Genomic DNA, 22369 nt, shown 5'->3' with positions numbered 1-22369 from the left:
AAGATAAGTATCCAAATGTTTCAAACACTAATTGTAAGCTACAGAAGGGGATATTTTGTGTATTATAAATGGAAATGTACGTCAATTAATCGGCCATTTTCTTATCCCTTTATATCCCTAGAAAAAATGTGTGTAATATATTGCTAACAATTATGCAAATTTATTATGTATAAGTACACGTTCTTCCTTAATCAAGTCAACAGTTTTTTCAAAGTCGTAAAAAATAAAGGCCTAAATAGCCAAGGAATTGATTATTCAATTCTTGCTCGTCTTTGTTCTTTAAAGAATATAAGAATAGTTATTTATCGCATAGTATTATAAACAGCTTTCCGAAGATATCAAATTGTACAATTATAGGATTAAAACCAGTTTTGTTAGCCTTGAGATGCCGAAGGCACGGGCTAACCCTTGTTACCTTGTTGTAATAGGAATCAGTATTCAAAACATTCATGTAAATAGGATAATTATATCACATAAAAAAGGTTTAAAATTCACTATGTTTTAAATAAATCTACTAACGTTTTGGTAACGATTAGAGTTGTTCCGCTTTCTAAATCGTACTTAACTTTTATAGGAATTGTCATACCTAATTATTAACAAAAAGAGCTAAACGTTACAGACGGACGGACATACGGACTGACCATAAGCTTCGCTTCGCTTTAAAAATATTTTTGTCTAGATCAAGAAACTATTTTGATCTTATTAAAGAAGATAGTAAATAATCTGCAATAAGAAAGTCAAATAAGAAAAATAAGGCAGTAGAAAACAGATAATCGATAGATGATAAGTATGAAAATGGTCCCATTTTTTTGACTGCCTGTTTGTTAGTTAAGTAAAGCATTAAGTAAAATTGTGGTGCTTTTTCTCAATTTGCCCAGCGAGCACAGAAACCTCCTCCCCCCCCCCCCTTGTACTTAAAGGGAAACCGCATGATTTTTTTTTCTACAAAAAAACAATTTCAGATACTGGAACGATTGATTTCTTATTTTCTAGTAAAGCTTACAAATGATTTCGTAACTTTTTTTAGGCTCTATGCTTTATTAATACAACTTAATACACTAAGACAAAATTAATCTTGCTTATTTAAGTGTAAAGAAGGTCCATAGTATATAATATGAATACCTCTTTTAAGTCTACCTATCTAACCTGCCTATAATCTACATACACATTTCTAAATAATTTGTGGACATAAAGAATTCATGACAACCCATATGTCTTACATGAAATACTTGGATCATGTCTAGAAACCCATAGTCTTACATAAAACTCATGGATAATGTCTAGAAACCCTTGGGTCTTACATAAAACTCATGGATCGTGTCTAGAAACCCTTGGGTCTTACATAAAATACTTGGATCATGTCTAGAAACCCATAGTCTTACATAAAACTCTTAGATCATATCTAGAAACCCTTGGGTCTTACATATGATACTTGGAACGTGTCTAGATTTCCATATGTCCTACATAAAATACTTGGATCATGTCTAAAAACCCAAATTATTCATATAAAATTTTTGGATCATGTCTAGAAACCCATATGTCTTACATAAAGTACTTGGATCATGTCTAAAACCTATATGTCTTACATAAAATACTTAGATCATGTCTACAAACCCAAATGTCTTATGTAAAATTTTTGGATCATGTCTAGAAACCCATATCTATAATACAAAGTAGAACGATGTCTGTCCGTCTGTCTGTCCGTCTGTCCGTCTGTCCGTCTGAAGCTTAAGATCTCAGTAACCACTGAACCGATTGGGCTCTACTCTTCAGGGAATATACCTACTGGTCCTGTGATGGTTTTAAGCTATTTTCTTAGGGGGTGGGACACCCCCAACCCCCCCAAAAAAATGAAAATACCCCCCCCCAAAAAAAAAAAAATTTTTTTTTTTACTTTTTCTTTTTAAATCTAAAATACGAAAAATTAAGTTGATCAAACCTCTTGGGGCAAAGCCCCTAGAGGCTAGGGGCGAAGCCGCTAGTGTCTTGTATAAAGTACTTGGATCATGTCTACGAACCAATATGCCTTACATGAAATACTTGGATCATGTCTAGAAACCCATAGTCTTACATCAAACTCATGAATCATGTCTAGAAACCCTTGGGTCTTACATAAAACTCATGGATCATGTCTAGAAACCCTTGGGTCTTACATAAAATACTTGGATCATGTCTAGAAACCCATAGTCTTACATAAAACTCTTGGATCATGTCTAGAAACCCTTGGGTCTTACATATAATACTTGGATCGTGTCTAGAAACCCATATGTCTTACATAAAACTCTTGGATCATGTCTAGAAACCCTTGGGTCTTACATATAATACTTGGATCGTGTCTAGAAACCCATATGTCTTGTATAAAGTACTTGGATCATATCTACGAACCAATATGCATTACATAAAATACTTGGATCATGTCTAGAAACCCACATGTCTCACATAAAATACTTGGATAAAGTCTAGAAACCCGAATGTCTAACATAAAATTCTTGGATCATGTCTAGAAACCCATATGTCTTACATAAAATACTTGGATCATGTGTAGAATCTCATGTATCTTATATAAAATACTGGGATCTTGTCTAGAAACCCAAATGTCTTACATAAAATACTTGGATCATATCTAGAAACCAATATGTCTCACATAAGATTCTTGGATCATGTCTAGAAACCTATAGTTTTACATAAAACTCTTGGATCATGTCTAGAAACCCTTGGGTCTTACATAAAATACTTGGATCATGTCTAGAAACCCAAATGTCTTACGTAAAATAATTGGATCATGTTTAGAAACTCATATGTCTTAAATGAAAATTTTGGATCATGTCTAGAATCCCAAATGTCTTACATAAATTAATTGGATCATGTCTAGAAACCCATATGTCTTACAGAATATTCTTTATGTCTAGAAACTTATGTATCTTACATTAAATACTTGTATCATGTCTAAAACTTTCAGTGGCGTGCGAACCGAAGGGGGCATTTGGGGCAATCGCCCCCCCCTAGCGACCAAAACGCCCCCCCCTGCCCCCCCCTAAATGTTAAAAAATGCCCCATTTTGCCCCCCCCTGGTCAACAAAAATGCCCCTTTTTGCCCCCTACCCTACAAAAAGCAAAACTATCCCAGTTTCCAAAAAATAATCAAGAAATAATCCAAAAAAAAAATTTTGGCGCTTCGCGCCAAACAGACAGTTACTATTCATTTAACCTTACCAAATTTTTAAATTAGTGTAGAAATTAGGTTATAATCTTTTTTCACTGAACATAACAAACCAGGTTATAGGAAGTATTTTATTTTGTATAATATAAACTTTTTACCAAAGACATTTTGTACATCCCCAATGATGATACACAAAATTACCCCTTATATAGATTACAATTAGTGGAATGTATGGAAACTCGAAACTCGACTTAATTAACCAACCAATCAAAATTCCATTAAAGTCCCCAAAGTTGTTGAGCCAACGAATAAGAAAATTTTATATGAAATATTGGGGACTAGTGTAATTAAAATAGCCCAAAAACCCTTCCCTCCCTGCATATTTGAAGAAAAAAATTTGCGCTTCGCGCCCTTCCAAATGGTTTCTGCTATGAAATATTGGGGACTAGTGTAATAAATAGCCCAAAAACTCCTCCCTCCCTGCATATTTGAAGAAAAAAATTTGCGCTTCGCGCCCTTCCAAATGGTTTCTGCTATGAAATATTGGGGACTAGTGTAATAAATAGCCCAAAAACCCCTCCCTCCCTGCATATTTGAAGAAAAAAATTTGTGCTTCGCGCCCTTCCAAATGGTTTCTGCTATGAAATATTGGGACTAGTGTAATAAATAGCCCAAAAACCCCTCCCTCCCTGCATATTTGAAGAAAAAAATTTGTGCTTCGCGCCCTTCCAAATGGTTTCTGCTATGAAATATTGGGGACTAGTGTAATAAATAGCCCAAAAACCCCTCCCTCCCTGCATATTTAAAGTAAAAAATTTGCGCTTCGCGCCCTTCCAAATGGTTTCTGCTATGAAATATTGGGGACTAGTGTAATAAATAGCCCAAAAACCCCTCCCTCCCTGCATATTCGAAGAAAAAAATTTTCACAATGAAAGGACAAGTAATTTTTTTAAAATTTTTACACAGTTCATTATATCTTTGGTTTTTATGGTACGATAAATTTTTTTGTGGATTATAATGCTTAAAAAAATAAAATTTCTTGCTGTTGCGAGCATCCAGTATGTAATTTACTTTGACTGTCATCACACAACATACAGGAAAAAGGATTTGTGACTTTTTCTACCTAAAATATATATTTATTTCAACTGATGCTCTTTAAATCTACTTGTCTGTATTCTTATTAATGATTTTTTGTGCTTTGCTACTTAAAGATGTTGTCATCCTTGTTGTCAAACAATAAAGAAATAGTTAATATCATTTTTTCATATTAGGTTATTTTTTGGTAAATTATTTCCAAAATGAGTGTTTTTATCTCCCCCCCCCCCCCCAATTTTTTTAATGGGGTTATTCATCCTTCCTGCTGAGATTTTATAACATCCCCTTCCACCCATTAAAAATGTTTTGTGGTGGAGGGGGGGGGGGGGAGGTTAATTTATCTTCTGTACTATTTTTTCGAAGATGCTTTCTAGCTCCCTTCCCTTCGGTCATTGCAGGGTGGGGAGAAGAGATGGGGGGGGGGGGAAGAGATTGGGGGGGGGGAAGAGGTGGGGGATATAAATGGGAAATAGGGATGGGGAAGAACGGATAAGGACTAGGAGGCCCATAATCAAATAATCCCACCCCTTAAAACGCCCTTATTAAAAATTAGTATATATAATCAAAATGCCCCCCCCTAAAGCAAAGTGCCCCCCCGGGGCACTTTGATTTAGGGGGGGCAAAATTTTACAAAATCTTCAAAATGCCCCCCCCTAGACAAAGTGCTTCGCACGCCACTGAAAACTTTAAAACTTAATGATATTAAAATGATTTTAATGCTGGATGGGATATTGTAGGGTCTGGACATGATCTTAATAATTCTTTCTATTCTGTCATTTCTTCAAGGACTTGAAGCAAGAAAAGAAAAGAAGAAATTGTGATTCGAATTGATAAGTTCTTACAATCATTTTAAGATAAATCTTTTTTATATGTGGAGTATGATGGTACTTTTGTATGAGGAAGACTCTTTTTATTATAAATTCAGACATGTTACAATGGTCTTATTGCTTAAAACCTTGTATGGGGATTCCTGCGATACAATTTTGATAATATCAACTAAATAATTTTGACCAGAAAATCCGTAAGTCCATTTTTACCTCATATTACAAACTAATTGTTATCTCATAAAATTTGCCTTGGTTTTTACATGCTGATTAATGTTATGCAGTATTGCTATAAATTCTAGATATTTGTAGAAAATTTGAAAAAGTTTTGTTTTGTAGTATGAGTGTAAAGCAAACTTTATTACCTACTTAACATAAATGCGGCTAAATCTCAATATTTTGGTAATGGACCCCCCTCCCTTTATTAAATATCATACAATTGGAGAGGTTGGAGGGTCTACCTTTTGGACAGTAAAAGGGACTTTCACATAATTTTGGCCAAGGTGGATTTAATAACATCCCCGACCCCTAAATTTTAAGAGAATTTTAAAATTTTTGGTTTGCCCAAACTTAGTAAAGATTGAAAAAAAACACTTATAGATTACAAATTCATAAAGTGTGAGGGGGATATGTTTGGTCCATTAAATAATTAAAGGATCCTACCATAAATGTTTTCTCCTTGAGCCCAACACTTTATACAATACAATGGCGTAAACAGATTGGGTAAAAATATTCTTTTAAAACAAGGACGATAGTTTTAATAGTTGTTAAAATAGGTAAAATAAAGTATATTATTTTAGTTTTAACAGCTTTAGTTTATAAATTAGAAATAATTACAATTACATTCACAATTTGCGAAGCCTAGCGAGCACAACCATCTCCCCCCCCCCCCCCCCGGCCACTTATTTTTTAAATAAATTAAATATAAGCGGGTATGCCTTACCATTGCAGCCTGCAGGGGGGGCATAACCCGGATAGGCCTATACCTGCGGTGATCCAAACCAGCGGGGCTAACCTGTATTAAAAGTTTGTAAAAATGAAGGGTTTTGAACCTAGAATAGTTATTCATATCATCATGTTATAGACAGCTTTCCGCGGAAATTAAAATGAAAATTATAAGATTAAAACTAATTTTGTATTGTAAAATTGTCTGCAATACGAGGCTATACATGATTTTTTAATATTGCTGGAACCGGTTCTACTCCAGCGGATAAAAATCGGTTTCGAATCCATACTTTAATTCTAATTATGCCCTTGCATCCATATATTGACACCATGGTGGGTCTCAGCTTACATCCTACACACCTCGTAAATAAAATATACCCAGTTAAACTATGGTCCTAATATTATATCATAGTGAGAGTGCTCTAAGCTTACATCCTACACACCCCATATATAAATTATACCCAGTTAAACTATGGTCCTAATATTATATCATAGTGAGAGAGAGGTCTAGGCTTACATCCTACACACCTCATATATAAAATATACCCAGTTAAACTATTGAAAATGAAACTAAAATATTTTTTCTATTAGAAAAATTATTTTTTATAAAATTTATTTTAAGGATTTTTTACTATTTCTTTAGAATATGTATAGTTTTAGACATGTAATAGCACATAAGCATCAGCTTAACACCGCATCATATCTAAAGACGTTAAAAATGGTTCCTATTGCTGCTATGTTAGGTTCGCGACATAAATTGGTATTGGAATACCTTGGCCCAAAACAGGGACAACGCATTACCATGCACATTACAGGCATTGCATACTTCCAGATAATGATCGTGCAATCAAAGAGTTGGTTGTCTGATGGGTGTTACCTTACTTAATACCCTGGGGTATTGACCGCGTTACATGCACTGCAATTCACACTCAGAGTATGTCAGCCCAATTCTAAGAAGTTTAGCAGGGTATCATCTCAGACACAGAGAAAAACAAAATGATTTTCACAAATTTGAGATTTAGCTGAAAAAAATCTATTGTTGTGATACACAATTTATATTGTATAAATGTACATACTTTCAACCCAGGGAGGAAGAGTATATTGGGCTGATAATTACACTGGTTCCCAAAGTTTTAAACACCTTATCTTCTCAAAAACTTTGAATTGAATTTTGATTGGTAAGTATGATACAAGTAGTGTCCAAACGTTTCAACCATATCATCGTCCATAGTCTTATCCCTTAATTTCCCTGTTTTCAGCCACACAACCATTTTCCATTCATTTTCCATTCAAGCGCTAATAATTTTTTGATGAATTTCAATGTTTTTTTGGGGACGGGAGGAAAGGGGGGATATAATATCCCCCAAAACATTTTATTGTGCCTTGCCTATAGCACCTACAACTTGTCGTAAATCTAATTTGGTGAGGAGAAATAATATATTTTAATTTTTGAGGGGGATGGGGGTAACTTGTAATACCTCTTAAAAATCCATTCCTCCCTTTGGCCAAAACACAATCTCCTTAATAAGATATATATGCCAGGTTTTTTCTTGAATTTTTTAAAATATATTTTTTTCAATTGAGAAATAAATATCATTTCAAATAAATTTCACTAAATTTGAAAATGCAGAAACATTAAACGTAAAAAAAGTTTTATAGATTAGAGTTCAATACTTTTTCATCTTTTTTTTCAATTCAGCAGGCAAGAGTTTTCAACTTTTTTACATACACTTTTCATTTTTTATATTTTGTTACAAAATTTATTTTTAATATTTTTTTCTAATAAATAGAATTGAATTTTTGTAAGAATGAGTTGAATGAAAATGTATATATGGCTACATTTCTTTAAATTTGCATTCAAATGAAGGAGGGTATTACCAATCTTTGCTTAAACAAGGATGACTACTTACACTATAAGTAAACTAAATAAATAAGACAAAAATATTTATTAGTATAAAACAGCAGAACTTCCAATATTAAAGAAACAGTTTTCACTTTGAAGTGAAAAAAATGTGTAGCAAAAGTGACTAAATGCAAGAATGTTTATGTTGATTTATCTAAAATTTTATGCATAGAAATAGACACTTCACAATATTGAAATTATGTCTAATCGCCACAGCAATTTCAATTTTTAAAATCAAGTAAAAAGGCTAAATTTATTCTGACAAAGGTTTGTTTAAGATATATAAAAACAAGATGTATAAATAAAACGTAAGAACATTAGATGATTTCATAGTTGCTACGCTTCAAAGGGTTACACTGATCGTCACAGGAATAGACCGATAGGACACACCATGATTGTAGGCAAGTGTTGCTTCTAAAAATTGCATTGAATATCTTTGTATTAGAGGGAATTTGGTTATATCCCTTAAACTATCATTGGAACGCAAACCAAGAAAGTCAAAGCTATTTTTTGAGGGGAGGGGCTGGGAAATTTGAAATTTTATAGTATGGTTGGTTCTAGGGGTTAATTAGATTGTTTAGGAGAGAGGTAATTTTTTAATTCTATTTTTTACCCTCAAACTTTATTAAAGTAGACGCCCCTTTGTTCCCTTGCTAAGCTTGCTAATATGGACCGTATTTATTAGTATTTTCGTTCATCCAGTTGTAGGGGATGGGAGGCATCTTTATTTTAGCTAGCTGTGAGCATCAGTTTATAAAAATATCTGGTACAACATCCAGGCAATATTATATTGATTATGTCAACACAATGTTTCCTAAGCAACAGGAACTTTTCTCCCCTAATATCTTTTTTTCAGCAATCAATAAAGTTGATGAAATGTATTTTCTTTTTATAAGGGGTCGGCAGCCGCGCGTCAGCCGTACATAAGCCTCAAAGTTAAATCTTTTAGTGTGACAAATTTATTTCTCTAAAATGGATTGTCTGTTTAATAGGTTTAGACATCCAGATGAATTTTAAAGTTAAAATAAGACGATGTCACTAAGGCTTAATCGCGGCTGACCCGCGGCTACCGAGCCCTGCTTTTTATTTATGAATAATATTGCATTATGGATATTACCTCTCCTAATATCTTTCAACAATACAATAAGATAAGATGGGTGTGTCATCTTTTCCACAAAAAAATCGCATGGCAAGTAGGGAGGGGACATTGGGCTGAATATTACACTATTCGTTGGCTTAACAACTTTGGGGACTTTTGTAAAATTTTTATTAATTGGTTCATATAGTTTAATGTCCAGTCCAAACAGTTCAACCACTAATTGTAATCTACAGAAGGGGTAATATCATTATTTATCAACCATTGCCTTATTTTTTTGAATCCCTAAAAAGTATTGCATGGTCAAATCATAAGAACCAACGAATAAAAAATTGCTTTCAATCTATGCTAATCGATATATTATTACTTAGATATTAACCAAAATTTTCATGAACTTTGATAAAGTGATGCTCTCAGCTGGCTAAAATAACGATACCCCCATCCACTACCTTTACCCCATCCCCTCCCCTCCTACTGGATGAATGAACTTAAGATGAGGTCCATATTAGCAAGCAAATCCTCGTTTATCCTATATCTATTTCTATGCTTCATTTGAAGGACCAAGGGATCTGAAAGAATAAGACAATGGCCAATAAATTGATGAACGTTTGGGGACTAGTGTGATAAACAGCCCAATGTCCCCTCCCTCCCTTGCAATACTGAATACCCTTAATAGTACAACTGCGATTTTCAAACACTTTACAGATGTTGCACTATGCGGTAGGGATGGTACACTCAAGATAAGATATATGGGTATTCAATATTCTTTCAATACATAATCGAGAAAAGATTTATTATAAATGAAAAAACCCACATTATTGTGATAAAGAAAATTACCAGAAAATAATTGTATAATCATAAATGCGGGTTTTTAATATGTTTTAACAAATTAAAAGATAAAGTTTATATATTAGTTAAAACTTAGTTTTGTAAAACCTATTTAAGAAATAGGACATTTTTTATTAATTACCTACAACCCTCCCACCCCCTCAAAATGCATGACTTTTTTGGTGCGGCATCTATTTTTCCTGCAATATTTTACTTTAAAGTTAATTGTCTGTATACCTGTCCATCCATATTAAATAGAAGTCATCTGTAATGCTTTCATTTCAATCTGGTCCTACATTGTTTTTTTGCTACTTTCTTAGAGACTATCGGCTACGCGCTTAGAGGCCTTTATGAATGCTTGATTTTAGTGATAAGGGGATAAGTTGACCCTACACTGCGAATTTTAAAAGAAAAAAAGTTGACTCTCAAAATTTCACCTTAAAGTGATACTTTTCTAATAGTTTATAGTCCACTGAGTCGTAAGCAGTAAGAATTAAAATCTATTAAGTCCCTTCTAACGAGATATTGGCAACTTTTTGCACACATTTTCGCAAACGGCAATTATTTCCTTTATTTTAAGTTTTTGTTAATAACATTTTCATAAAAGTTTTCAGTAATAATCATTTTAGATCCATTGTTGAGAAGAAATAACTGAAAAAATGTGTTTCCATGCAAAATAAGCTTAAAATCTAATGATTTTAAATATTTGCGATTTAATGGTAAAAAAGAATATTTTTTGCTTTTTGATAGCCTGAATATGTTTAATTTCGTTTTTTATTTAATCTATTCTTTGAAAAGACATGCATATTCTTTCAGATTTGAAAAAAATTTAAAAAATTAAAAATCGGAATTAATCAAAATTAATCTATAGCCTTTAAAAAATACTTTTAATATTTTGAACCTACATAATCAATAAAATCAATGGAAAATAAAATAGTTTTATAAAATAAACTTTTGGAAAAGGTTTAAGATAACTTCATAAAAGTAGCATTAAAGTAGGATATTTTACTTGTCTTTTTTAAAAATGCAAATTAAACATAGTTAACGACTATTTGATTATCAAGAATTGTAATAAAATATTTCAATAACCACTTAAACCTTTTTGTGGCTATGTTATTTACTTAAACAGAAATTCTATTTTGTCAGAATTATAAAAATAATGAAGTATTTTCCAAAAAGCTTGCAAAAAAAACGTAATTTTATCAAACTTACTCACAGTTTATAGCAGATATTGTTGTAAAATATTAATTATCAAAATAAAATCTTCAATTTACAACGTTTAAAACACCTGAAAGTTAATTCTAAGCAAAATTAGATTTATCCCCTAGATTTAGAGTAGCTGCGCTACTTAAAAAAACATCTAGTATTCAAACCAATCAGCTGATCAAATTGCTATAGACATAATTTGTTGGGTTGTTATTATCTGAAACATTTATTTTCTTTTTAATTTTAAAATGATGCTTGACATACTTAAAACAAGCAGCTACGCCCCCAGCGCTCATTAGGGGCACTAGAATTTGATCCCCTCCATTTTTAAATTTAAGTTTTACAAAAAAAAAACCAAGGACTATATCTGTTCAGTGGATAGCGAGTTCCTTTGTTACAGACAGATATACATACATCTCATTATTTCCATATAAGGACTATTTGCTACGTACCCTTAAAGTCTCTAGGGGCACTTGGGGTAGGGAGGGGAGGGGGGGGGGGTGTTGAGTCCTAACTATACTTAAGATAATTGTTTTTAAAAATTTTTAGAGGGTTATTTTTTGTTCAGGAGCAATTTTTATATGGTGGAGGCACCCTTCCCAAAATAGTTATAAACATTGCCAGGACATATAAAAAGCTTTAATGTAAAGAAAAACCATATCTGTCTAGCAGTTAGCGAGATTCTTTGAGACAAATAGATAACTACAAGGACGTCCAAGGGGAGGGGGTAAAGGGGTGATTATTCCCCCCCCCCCAATACAAAATTTACCCCCCCAAACAGTTTTTTTAATTGGGGGGTGAATATCCCCCCCAAAAAAAATAATCATAAAAAAAATTTAGAGAGCTTCATGTGCATTTTTATGTCCACTATCAAGATTTTTTACCACAGCCCAAATTCAAAATACTTTATGGTTCCGCTAATAAATTTTGAGATTTCTAATATAAAATAATAATAAAGATAAACATCTTCTGAAAAAATTGTTTTTCTAACTTTAAAGATAAAAAAAAAGGCAGCTGTTTGAAATATTTGAATAAAAAGGACCTAAAAACAAAGGTTGTTAAATAAAAGGGTTAAGTAAATTATACGATATGATATTTAGTCAAATTTCAAACAAATATTTTTTCATTAATTCATTTATAAAAATCAATATTATAAATATGAACTCACAAAGAGACGTTGTATATTATCATAATATATTTAGTCTGCTTTGTAAAACAAAACACACATTTTTCTTTCTTTAATGCAGGGATGATTTTGGAACAAAAAAAACATAAAAAATAAATTATTTTTAATTTAATTTGATATTATCGTACAATATTTTTTTAATACGTAATTTAAGAAATATATTCATAATATAATAACCTGTCATAAAGACGACATATAAAAACATCATCCTGATAAGGAATTAAAATATATCTTCAAAATTTTCAAATTCATTTTATATTCAAGAAGGAACGAGAAGGATTTGAATTTCAACATTAACTTGTTATTTTGGTTGTATATTTATCATATCTCTTTACAGTTTATTGGTAAAGTTTGGTAATACTTTATTTCGAGTCTATGCCATTGTGCCTATGCTTGATGCTGTGAGTATTGGTGCAAAAAATATGACGTAACAAAAAAAATTTGCTAATGAGAGGCCACTATAAATTTTACCATTGGTCAATAACGGCCTCTCATTGGCTAATTTTTTTTGTTACGTCATATTTTTTGCACCAATACTCACAGCATCCCTATACTTTCCATTGTGGTTTGAATAATTTTTTTTTATTTGATGGAGGCTATTTTTTTCTAGGTCCGATTTCTCTTTGGAGGTTGGTGGTATCCTACCCCAAAAAAGTTATATGCACAATATACAGGGACAGACAAACAGTCTGTTACTTTTATATAAAGATAAATGATTTGAAATTAAATTTCAGAAGAAAAAATGTTTGGGGCTCGCGCTATTAAAAGAAGAAGAGATAAAGAGGCAGAATTAAAGGTATTACTCTTTATATCTAATAATAAAAAATAATTTGTTGAAAAGTTTAGACACTACTAGTTGGGAACCAACCAATCAAAATTTAATAAATAATAATGTTTTTGAGTCAACGATTAAGATAGCGTGGTTATAAAACCTTGGGTACAATGGACTGTAAATAATACTGGAAAAGTTTTTTTTAAACACGTTCTCTTATTCGTTGTTTTCATTTTTTTTAAATTGGACACTTTTAATAAAACTTCATTTGTTGATTCAAACTAGAAGTGTTTAATCTTTTCAGCCACTAATTCTAATCTACAGTGTTTATCCAAATTGAGAATTTTAACTTTCATTTTAATCAGAGTTGATCTTGTATATATGTACTACTTCACCACTAATTTTAAATGATAGAAAGAAAATAGCTTAAAACCACCACAGGACCAATAGGTATATACCCTAAAAAGTAGAATCAGATCGGTTCAGTGGTTACCTAGATATAGAAGAACAGGCGGACAGACAGACAGACATCGTTCTACTTTGTATTATAGATATCAGACCACTCCCCCTCTCCCCCAAATCCACCCTTATCGGAAAGCAGAAGCACCGAACTTTAAGATTAAAAATGTTTAAGTGCTTTTCTGACAGTGTATTTGATAATAACTTTCTGTGTGTAAAAAAAGTATATTGTTTGGTCCGAGTATGACCGGTGTTTAATCTTGTCCGCTAAATAACTTCTAGTTCTTGTTAGCAAATCATAGATTGGTAGGCAAAACGCCTTATTGAAAGCTGTCAAAACTGCAAAAATTTAATATCTTCAAGCTAATCTTGTAATTAAGCAGAGAAATTTAATGAGGTTAAAAAGTTTTTTTTCCCCACTCTTTCTTTATATTCACTATATACAGGGGAAAAGTTGTCGTCAATTTAGCTTGCTAATATGGAACTTATTTATTAGTCAGTTCATTAATTCAGTAGGAGGGGAGGGGATCAGGTAGAGAGGGTGAAAGGCGAACATAGTTATTTTAGCCCATTGCGAGTTTTACTTTATTAGAGAAAACGAAAAATTGGTGTAAGATCCAAGTAATAATATATCCATCTCCTAAACCCACTCTTACAATCTTATTTATTGGTGCGAATGTTTAAACTTTTGCCAATCTGATATTTGCAGAATGAAGTGAACACCATATGAACATTAAGATACCATTAAGGTTTCTTTACTAACATGAAAACTTTATCACAAGGAATGAATTACAACAACTCTTGAGCCATTACAATAGATTTATTATTACTTGGATGTTGCACAAGATTATTATGTACTCTAATAAAGTGAAACTTGTAGCTGGCTAAAACAACAATTCTTCCACCGACGTCCCTTACCCCATCTCCTCCTATTGGATGAATCAATTGACTAATAAATAAGGTCCATGTTAGCAAGCTGAATTGACGAAAAATTTTCCCCTGTCAATACATCCACGTATATCCTAAATCCAATATTACAAAGCAGTCAGCTCCAGTTTTATTTCAAGATCCACCAAGGAACAATACGTCATAGAAATCTAAACAACATCATGCTTTAAAAAAATTACAATCAATTTATATAAATCCTATTGTTTAAAGTAGTAAGGATTTTTTGTCTGAAGGTAAAGATCTCGGTAATTACTGGTCTAAGTTGGATTTACAATTTAGGTCAGCTTTTTAATTATATAGAATGGTTTTTAAGCTATTAGTTTTAAGCTAGTTATTCCTAATTGTTTGAAATTTTAAAACAACATTCACCTTAGTTTTCTGCAGCAAGCAGTTTAACTCTGTGTTTGTGTGTGTTTATGGGTCTGCTGAATGATTTTGTTGAAATACTTACGGTTATACCCCATATTAAAGATTGGCTACGCTCCTAAAAATTCTTTTGTGTTGATATGGGGTCACTTTTCTTATTGTAATGATTAAAAACATTGAGCTAAAAACCTTTTGTTATGGTAATTTATAGACAATATCCAGGCGCGTACACAGTTATTGGTTAGGGTGGGAAGGGGGGGGGGAGGGTGAGCCTTAATGGGGTTATCAAAGAGAAGACCATGATTGTTGATAAAAATGGATGTAGAATATACATGAATGTTATGACAGGAGGAAAATTGTTGTCAAGTTGCTATTTCCCAGGCTATATATTGGTCACGTCGCTCATTCATTAGGAGATGATCGCGTAAAGGAAGGTTCGTTATTTAAGCCTACTAAATGTTTCACTTTAACAGAGTACATGTTAATCTGGTGTATGACCCATTTTGATAAAATATAATCTTTATTAAAATTTATATTCTTTTGGCTAATTTACGTTCTAATCATAATAATCAAGTTATATGAATAACATTTTTAAAAATTATGTATGCCGTTTTAGAGATCTTGTAGGAACAAACATTAAACAACGATTACAGCATCCTTAAACTGTTTTTAACCTATTTTTAAAACGTATATAAAAAATATACTATGACACCAGTAGAATCAGACTGCAGAGCCTAAATTTGAATTAAATCCCCAATAAACTTTTTTGGGGGTATTTAAATATTAATTTTTACTGTTGCCGTGATCATTTTGACCGAAGCAAAAGGTTTTTTTTTTATTTGGGTAAAATTCGTAGCTTTTAGAGTGTTTTGCTTCATAAATATTGTATTCTGGTATAGAGTAAAATTAGGCCTTATGATTTTACTATAAAAATTCACTAAAAAGTTAATTCTTTATAATATATCAACGAATTAACATTAACATGTTTGTGTTCTCTCACTTATTTTAAAAACATAAAAAATGGCTGTAAAGGGTTAAATGACAACAAATGTTTATGCAATACAACAAATTTATTTTTGTCACATATACAAATGCGTTATAAAATAAGATTATTCAAACTTATTTTTTAAAATAATTTTAAAAAGAATGTATCTTTTATGTGTATGGTTTTCATTCTTTTCATTTTAATTAAATAAAAATTAATTACCTACATTGGAAATAAGTCACTTTGTGAAAACACTCTTTTTTTGAATTGTTAGGAATTGAAATAAAACAAGACTTCTTATTGGTTAGATTTCAGAATTATTTGTTTTATTGTAAATGTTAGATTTTTCAATGAAATTAATTGTTTTGGGAAAAAAAAATATTTCCAATGAACAGAGTAATGTTTTTTTATTGTATCAATATAAAGTGAATTATATAAAAATGTTCTGTAAGCCACAATATTACCCGAAGTAAAAAAAGAGCTTTTGCTTCGGTCAAAATGATTACAGCAACACTAAAAATTAATTTTTAAATCCCCCCAAAAAAGTTTATTGGGGACTTAATTCAAATTTGGGCTCTGCAGTCTGATTCTATAGGTGTCCTAGTATATTTTTGGCCCCCCATTCAAAAATAGGTTAAAAACAGTTTAAAATCAGACAAATTCGCTTATACAATTGTACATTACTTTTAATGGTCCTTTTTGGTAATGATTATGGAGTTGCTGCGCTTTCGAAATTGAACCTTACTGTTACCATGAAGCTAAGTTAAAATGGTTGGACAATTCTAACATACTCTGCACGCCAATTTTATTTTAAATATCTATTTTTAAAATGCTCTCCCTCCCCCCTCCACTTCTGTGGTTAAAGCCTTTAAGATTATTGGCGCATCCACAACAAGTATAAATTAAGTAGGTGTATGTTATATGTATCTGTATGTATTATAGTACAATGTTAGTTTTCCTTTGTATTAATTTGAAAAAGTTCTTACTTGAAAGAAGAAAAGATATCATTACTTCATACTATCTGTCAAACACTAGCGGTGACAAAGCTGATTTAAAAAAACAATATTTTACTATTAAGACATTGAAGAAAACAAGGACAATTGTAGCAAAGTTAGATAGTGAGTGAATGATAGAAAGGGAGATATGTCAAAAACTGTGTCATAACCATTAGTGTATACCCTGCAATGATTGCACCGTTACCACCCTGCAATGATTGTACTATAACCATGATTATGTACCCTTTAATGATTGTACTATAACCTTGATTATGTACCCTGCAATGATTGTACTATAACCATGATTGTGTACCCTGCAATGATTGTACTATAACTCTGATTATGTATCCTGCAGAGATTGTACTATAACCATCATTATATATCCTGCAATGATTGTACTATAACCATGATTGTGTACCCTGCAATGATTGTACTATAACCCTGATTATGTACCCTGCAATGATTGTACTATAACCCTGATTATGTACCCTGCAATGATTGTACTATAACCCTGATTATGTATCCTGCAATGATTGTACTATAACTCTGATTATGTACCCTGCAATGATTGTACTATAACCATCATTATGTATCCTGCAAAAAGCGATAAAATAAATTTATACTGAGCGTGAGAAGATAAATTTTGCACAGTGCTGCCAATTGCCAAAATTTGTGAACTGCTTATTATATGATATTATATTAATCCCACATAGGAAGATATCCTCACTTTCTTATATTAAACTATTAAATATTGAATAGAATTAATCGTCCGTGATATTAATTTTCAACGTTATAACAAATATGATGATTCTATTAAATGATAAACCATTTTTTCTATAACTTAATGAATATCCTCCTATACTATAAAGTAGCAAGTTGTATGTGAGTATATCAAATATGATCTCGTTAACGGCAGTAAAAAAAGTTTTATTATTTTTAGGGAAGTTATTGGCCAAGGGGTGTTGAGGCTATTCGGAGCAGGGGGGAGGAAATGGACCTTAGAGATATGTTTCCCAAGAAAGAATTATAAGGCACATTAATACTTAAACATAGTATAGCTAATTTTAAAAAAAAGTTTACCCTTATTATTTTTCAAAGATCTTTTACAGAGTTAGAGTATATTTAGAGAATAAGTGTGTGCTTGCCAAAACAAAATATAAAATAACAAGAATGAAAAGGCTCAAAAGTGCGATTGTAAGACAAATGTCTCAAAAACTATTCGAGTAAAATGTATATATATCGTATAGTATTATAAACAGTTCTCCACGTATAGGACAATGAAAATAAGGTTTAGAACCAGTTTTAATCCAGAGGAAATGGATCGGATTAGAAGCCATATTTGAAATTTGTAGTACTTTTTAAAATTATTTTTAGGCTGCCAAAGCAAATGGTCCACCTCCAGCATTTGAGCGCCAGGGGCCTCCAGGAGTCAGGTAGGAAAATTTTAATTATTCATTAGATTTTAAGTAAATCTAAATAAAACGATATATTAAATTGCATTTTAAGTTTGTTATAAGTAGCGAGGCCATTCTATATTTCCGAATGTTCGTCTGCACCGTTGGGAAAGGGAGAAAGCGGGGAACTAAAGGGATAAGACAAGACCGATAAGTTGATGTACATTACCCCGTCCCGGATTTGAAAAAATTTGTTAAAATTTTTGCCCCCAGCCAAAATATGGTTGATTTATGCATAAAAATGACCCATGCAAAATATTTTTTCTGTAATGCAAAAATTAAGACGGTACAAGCACTGCAAAGTTTTTAAAATCTGCAAAAAACCCTGTTTTTATGGCTTTTTTTGGGCTTTTGTACCATCCCAATTTTAAAGATTTTTACGAAATTTCAATTCGAGTGTGTTGATATATACCTGAAATTTACCAAAAAAAATGGGGGCAGTCTCATTCATAACATATGAAGGTGTAGCAAGTAATCTTCCAAATACAAAATTGTCAAATTGCATACATATATATTAGGGTTGGGCCGGATTCTTTTTTGGATGGATATTGGATATCTGGCTGATTTATAATGTCAGATATCTAGCAAATATCCGGTAATTTGGCCGGATATCTGGTTATTCGGCCGGATATCCGGCAATTTGCCGGATACCAAATATGTTGCATTTTAAATCATCCAGATATCCGGTATCCGGCCTACCTCTATTATATAAGTATGAAATTTGTTTGATACACAAAACTATCCCTTCTGTAGATTAAACTTAGCGGTTGAAACGTTTATACACTTAACTTAATAAACCAATCAATCAAAATTCAATAAAATTCTCAAAAGTTGTTAACCTAATGATATAGAAAAACAATTATAAAACTTCTTGGGACAAGTGAAATAAAAAGTCCAATTTCCCCTCCCTCTCTGAATTATACCAGAGTGTACCAAAAGTCTAATAATAACTAGGGAGGCAGAGCACAATGGGCTGTTAATTACACTAGTCCCCAAAGTTTTTTTCAGATTTTAAAAACTTTGCAGTGCTTGTACCGTCTTAATTTTTGCATTACAGAAAAAATATTTTGCATGGGTCATTTTTATGCATAAATCAACCATATTTTGGCTGGGGGCAAAAATTTTAACAAATTTTTTCAAATCCGGGACGGGGTAATGTACATCCCTAATGATGATACACAAAATTACCTCTCCTGTAGATTAATATTAGTTGTTGAAAAGTTTGAACATTCAACTTAATGAATCAACCAATCAAGATTCACTAAAGTCCCTAAAGTTGTTAAGCCAACGAATAAGAAAACGTTATCATAAAACTATCGGAAACTTGTGTAATAAATAACAAAATTTCCTCTGTAATACTACATATGTGGGGTATGAAATTTTCTTGGGATAGATGTAATTCAGCTGCTGTATGACATAGAAACATGACATATTCTTGAGGTTGACCCAGAACAGTCATATATTAAATCATTTTATAGTGTTACATAGTTTATAGGGCATTAGAGTTGGGATATCTTCCTGATAAAACTATACATTATTAAATAACACCACCCCCTTAAAAAATAACATTTTGAAAAATATATATACAGGGTGCGGCACATAAAACTGGACTTTTTTTAAAACGGCCATAGCGTCAAAACTACTTGACCAATCAGGACGTTTGACCCTACTATAAAAAGCTTAGGTAATGACCTTTTAGCACAAAAAAATCTTTGGACGAAGATGGACGTGTATTCTGAGCTGGCCTCGCATATGTTCAACAAGGCAGATTCAAAATGCGTTGGTGGTTTAATCTTGATTCTAGACTAGGGCCCACTAAATCTGACCTCAGCCCATCTGTAGGTGAGATAGGCATATGAAACTTGCTGGAGATATTGTTAGATACATAAGTAAGACACTAAAAAAGACTAGAGCTCTCTATCTGAAATGGCTTGGCCGTAGTACTCCAACAAAGTGAAACGTGGCAAATTTTAAGATGTCAAAAACGTCAAAATTTGTGAATATTTCTCGGTTCTCGATTTCAGTGACCCATATGGAACTTAAAAACTCATTTGGGACTATGGATTGCGCTGACAACCCTAGCTGAATCGTCATGCCATTTCCAAAAAGGCAAAAAACGTCGTTATAGCTCAACTGTGGTCCAAATAAAAGCCTCCGTGTCTAAGGGTAGCTTAAAAGTTAGGTCAATTTGGATCCTGCGGTTACTCACGTTCTTAAGGAAATGTGGCCTTCAAGCAGCCTGATCTTAATTCAATGGAATTTTGGGCCTAAAGCTACTTTAAAGCATGCACCAATAGACGTGCTCATATCACAAAGACCTCCCTCATTGCCACTATCAAGGAGAACTTCGCCAGATTGGACAGGTACATTTTGACCTGAGCCTGCCGGCGGTTGAGGAGGTGGTGAATGAGACTGGCGTCCAATTTTTTGAATAATCTAATAGTCAAATACCTATTCTGCCTCTCAGTTTTTAAAATTCAACAAAATCTTTAAAATTGACGATTATATGTTCATTTGTTTAAAAATTAGAAAAAGTGCGGATTTATGTGCTGCACCCTGTATATTGGGAGGACCCTCTACCAACCACCCAGATGGGTGAAGCCTCCCAAGAAAATCTAGGAGCGAAGCCTTTAGTAAGATAATTATAGTCTCAATATAATTATTTAATTAACATTATTTGTATCCCAAATATAATTAAAAAGTATATCCTGATAAAGGTTCATTAGTACAAGAATTTTCTATTAGAAACATTACATTCTATAAATGGAATATTCTCTTCTACAAGGAGAGCTTGCCAGGGATCTAAAGGGATAAGACAATGGCTATAAATTGATAGACATCCCCAATTATGATACACAAAATTACTCCTTCTGCAAAATACAATTATTGGTTGAAACGCTTGACCCGCAACTGAACGAGTCAACCAAAATAATCAATAAAAGTCCCCAAAGTTATGCCAACGAATAAGAAAATGTTATTATAAAACTAGTCGGGGACTAGTGTAATAAACACTAAACAGCCCAATGTCCCCTCCCACTCTGATAGCTTTGACAGTAAGTAGCGCAGCTTTGAATGTCTGTTATAGAACAGTAAACTATAGCACAGTAACAATCAATGGTAGTTTTTGATCTAAAAGAATTCACGTTACTTGAACCGAATCTTTCTTTTTTTCTTCTTGAATAGCAAGGACTCAATAATAGAATTAACTCGCATCGCATATAAATGCGCGAAAAAGACCAATTTTTAAGGTAATTGCTATGGAATATTTATACGTGGATATTATGACAGGGGAAAAATTGACGTCAATTTAGGTTGCTGTAATGGACATCATTTATTTTTCTGTTCGTACATCCAGTAGGGTGGGAGGGGATGAGGTAAAGGGGGTGGATGGAGTGATCGTTATTTTAGACAGCTACAAGTTTCAATTTATTAGAGTACATGATAATCTGGTTTTAGATCCAAGTAATAATAAATCCATTTTGTTGTGTAAATTTTACTATATTTGAATACTTTCTTCAAGTTAGGCAATAAATTTTGATTTTTGTTACAAAGAAAAGTAGAAACATACATAAATCTCATGAACAACTTTAAAAAGCTGAGCCAAGGTCAACTTATATCCATGTTAGACCCAGAGGCATTTGGATTCACAACTTTTTAAATGTTTTTTTTCATTATTCTACTTTTTATTTTACCAAATAGATTGATTTGATCTTACACCAGATAATCATGGACCCCAATAAAGTGAAACTTGTAGATGGCTAAAATAACGTTTCCTCCATATCCTCCAACTGAATGAATGAACTGACCAGTATATGTTAGCAACCAAAATTAACAACAATGTTTCCCTTTTCTTAATAAATCCACGTATATTATATATTCATTAACAGTAATTTATACTTTTCAGGGGCGCCAAGGCCAAGGGTGGAAAAGGGCGCGGAAAGATGAAGGGAAAGTGCGCCATGGTTGGAGGAAAGAAAGAGATGTATGATCTCATTGTCAATATTGATCTGGAGGAGTGGAAACTGTCGGATCAACAGGTATAATGGATCCATTGGCATGCCAAGTTTTGTTTTGTTTACATGGGCGTGTAGGGAAGTAACAGGATGTGTGTCTGTGTTTATCTCTTCAACAAATTTGTATTTGCCGA

The 22369-nt window shown here is 32.5% G+C and overlaps 1 protein-coding gene across 1 annotated transcript in view; it reads left to right on the top strand.

The window, feature by feature from the left end:
* The first annotated feature begins 12981 nt into the window (after positions 1-12981).
* LOC145318243 (uncharacterized) overlaps positions 12982-22369 on the top strand; it is a 32521-nt gene continuing 23133 nt past the window's right edge. The window contains exons 1-3 of the mRNA XM_080159570.1: positions 12982-13039; positions 18143-18201; positions 22127-22259. Of these exons, the coding sequence (XP_080015696.1) occupies positions 12986-13039; positions 18143-18201; positions 22127-22259 (246 nt within the window). The 5' untranslated portion in view covers positions 12982-12985. The remainder of the gene's footprint in view (positions 13040-18142; positions 18202-22126; positions 22260-22369) is intronic.

This window comes from Acartia tonsa, chromosome 4 (assembly GCF_053477335.1).
Source record: "Acartia tonsa isolate MP-2025a chromosome 4, ASM5347733v1, whole genome shotgun sequence".
Lineage (NCBI taxonomy): Eukaryota > Metazoa > Arthropoda > Copepoda > Calanoida > Acartiidae > Acartia > Acartia tonsa.
Note: the sequence above shows the minus strand (reverse complement) of the source record. Positions and strands in the feature narration are given on the sequence as shown.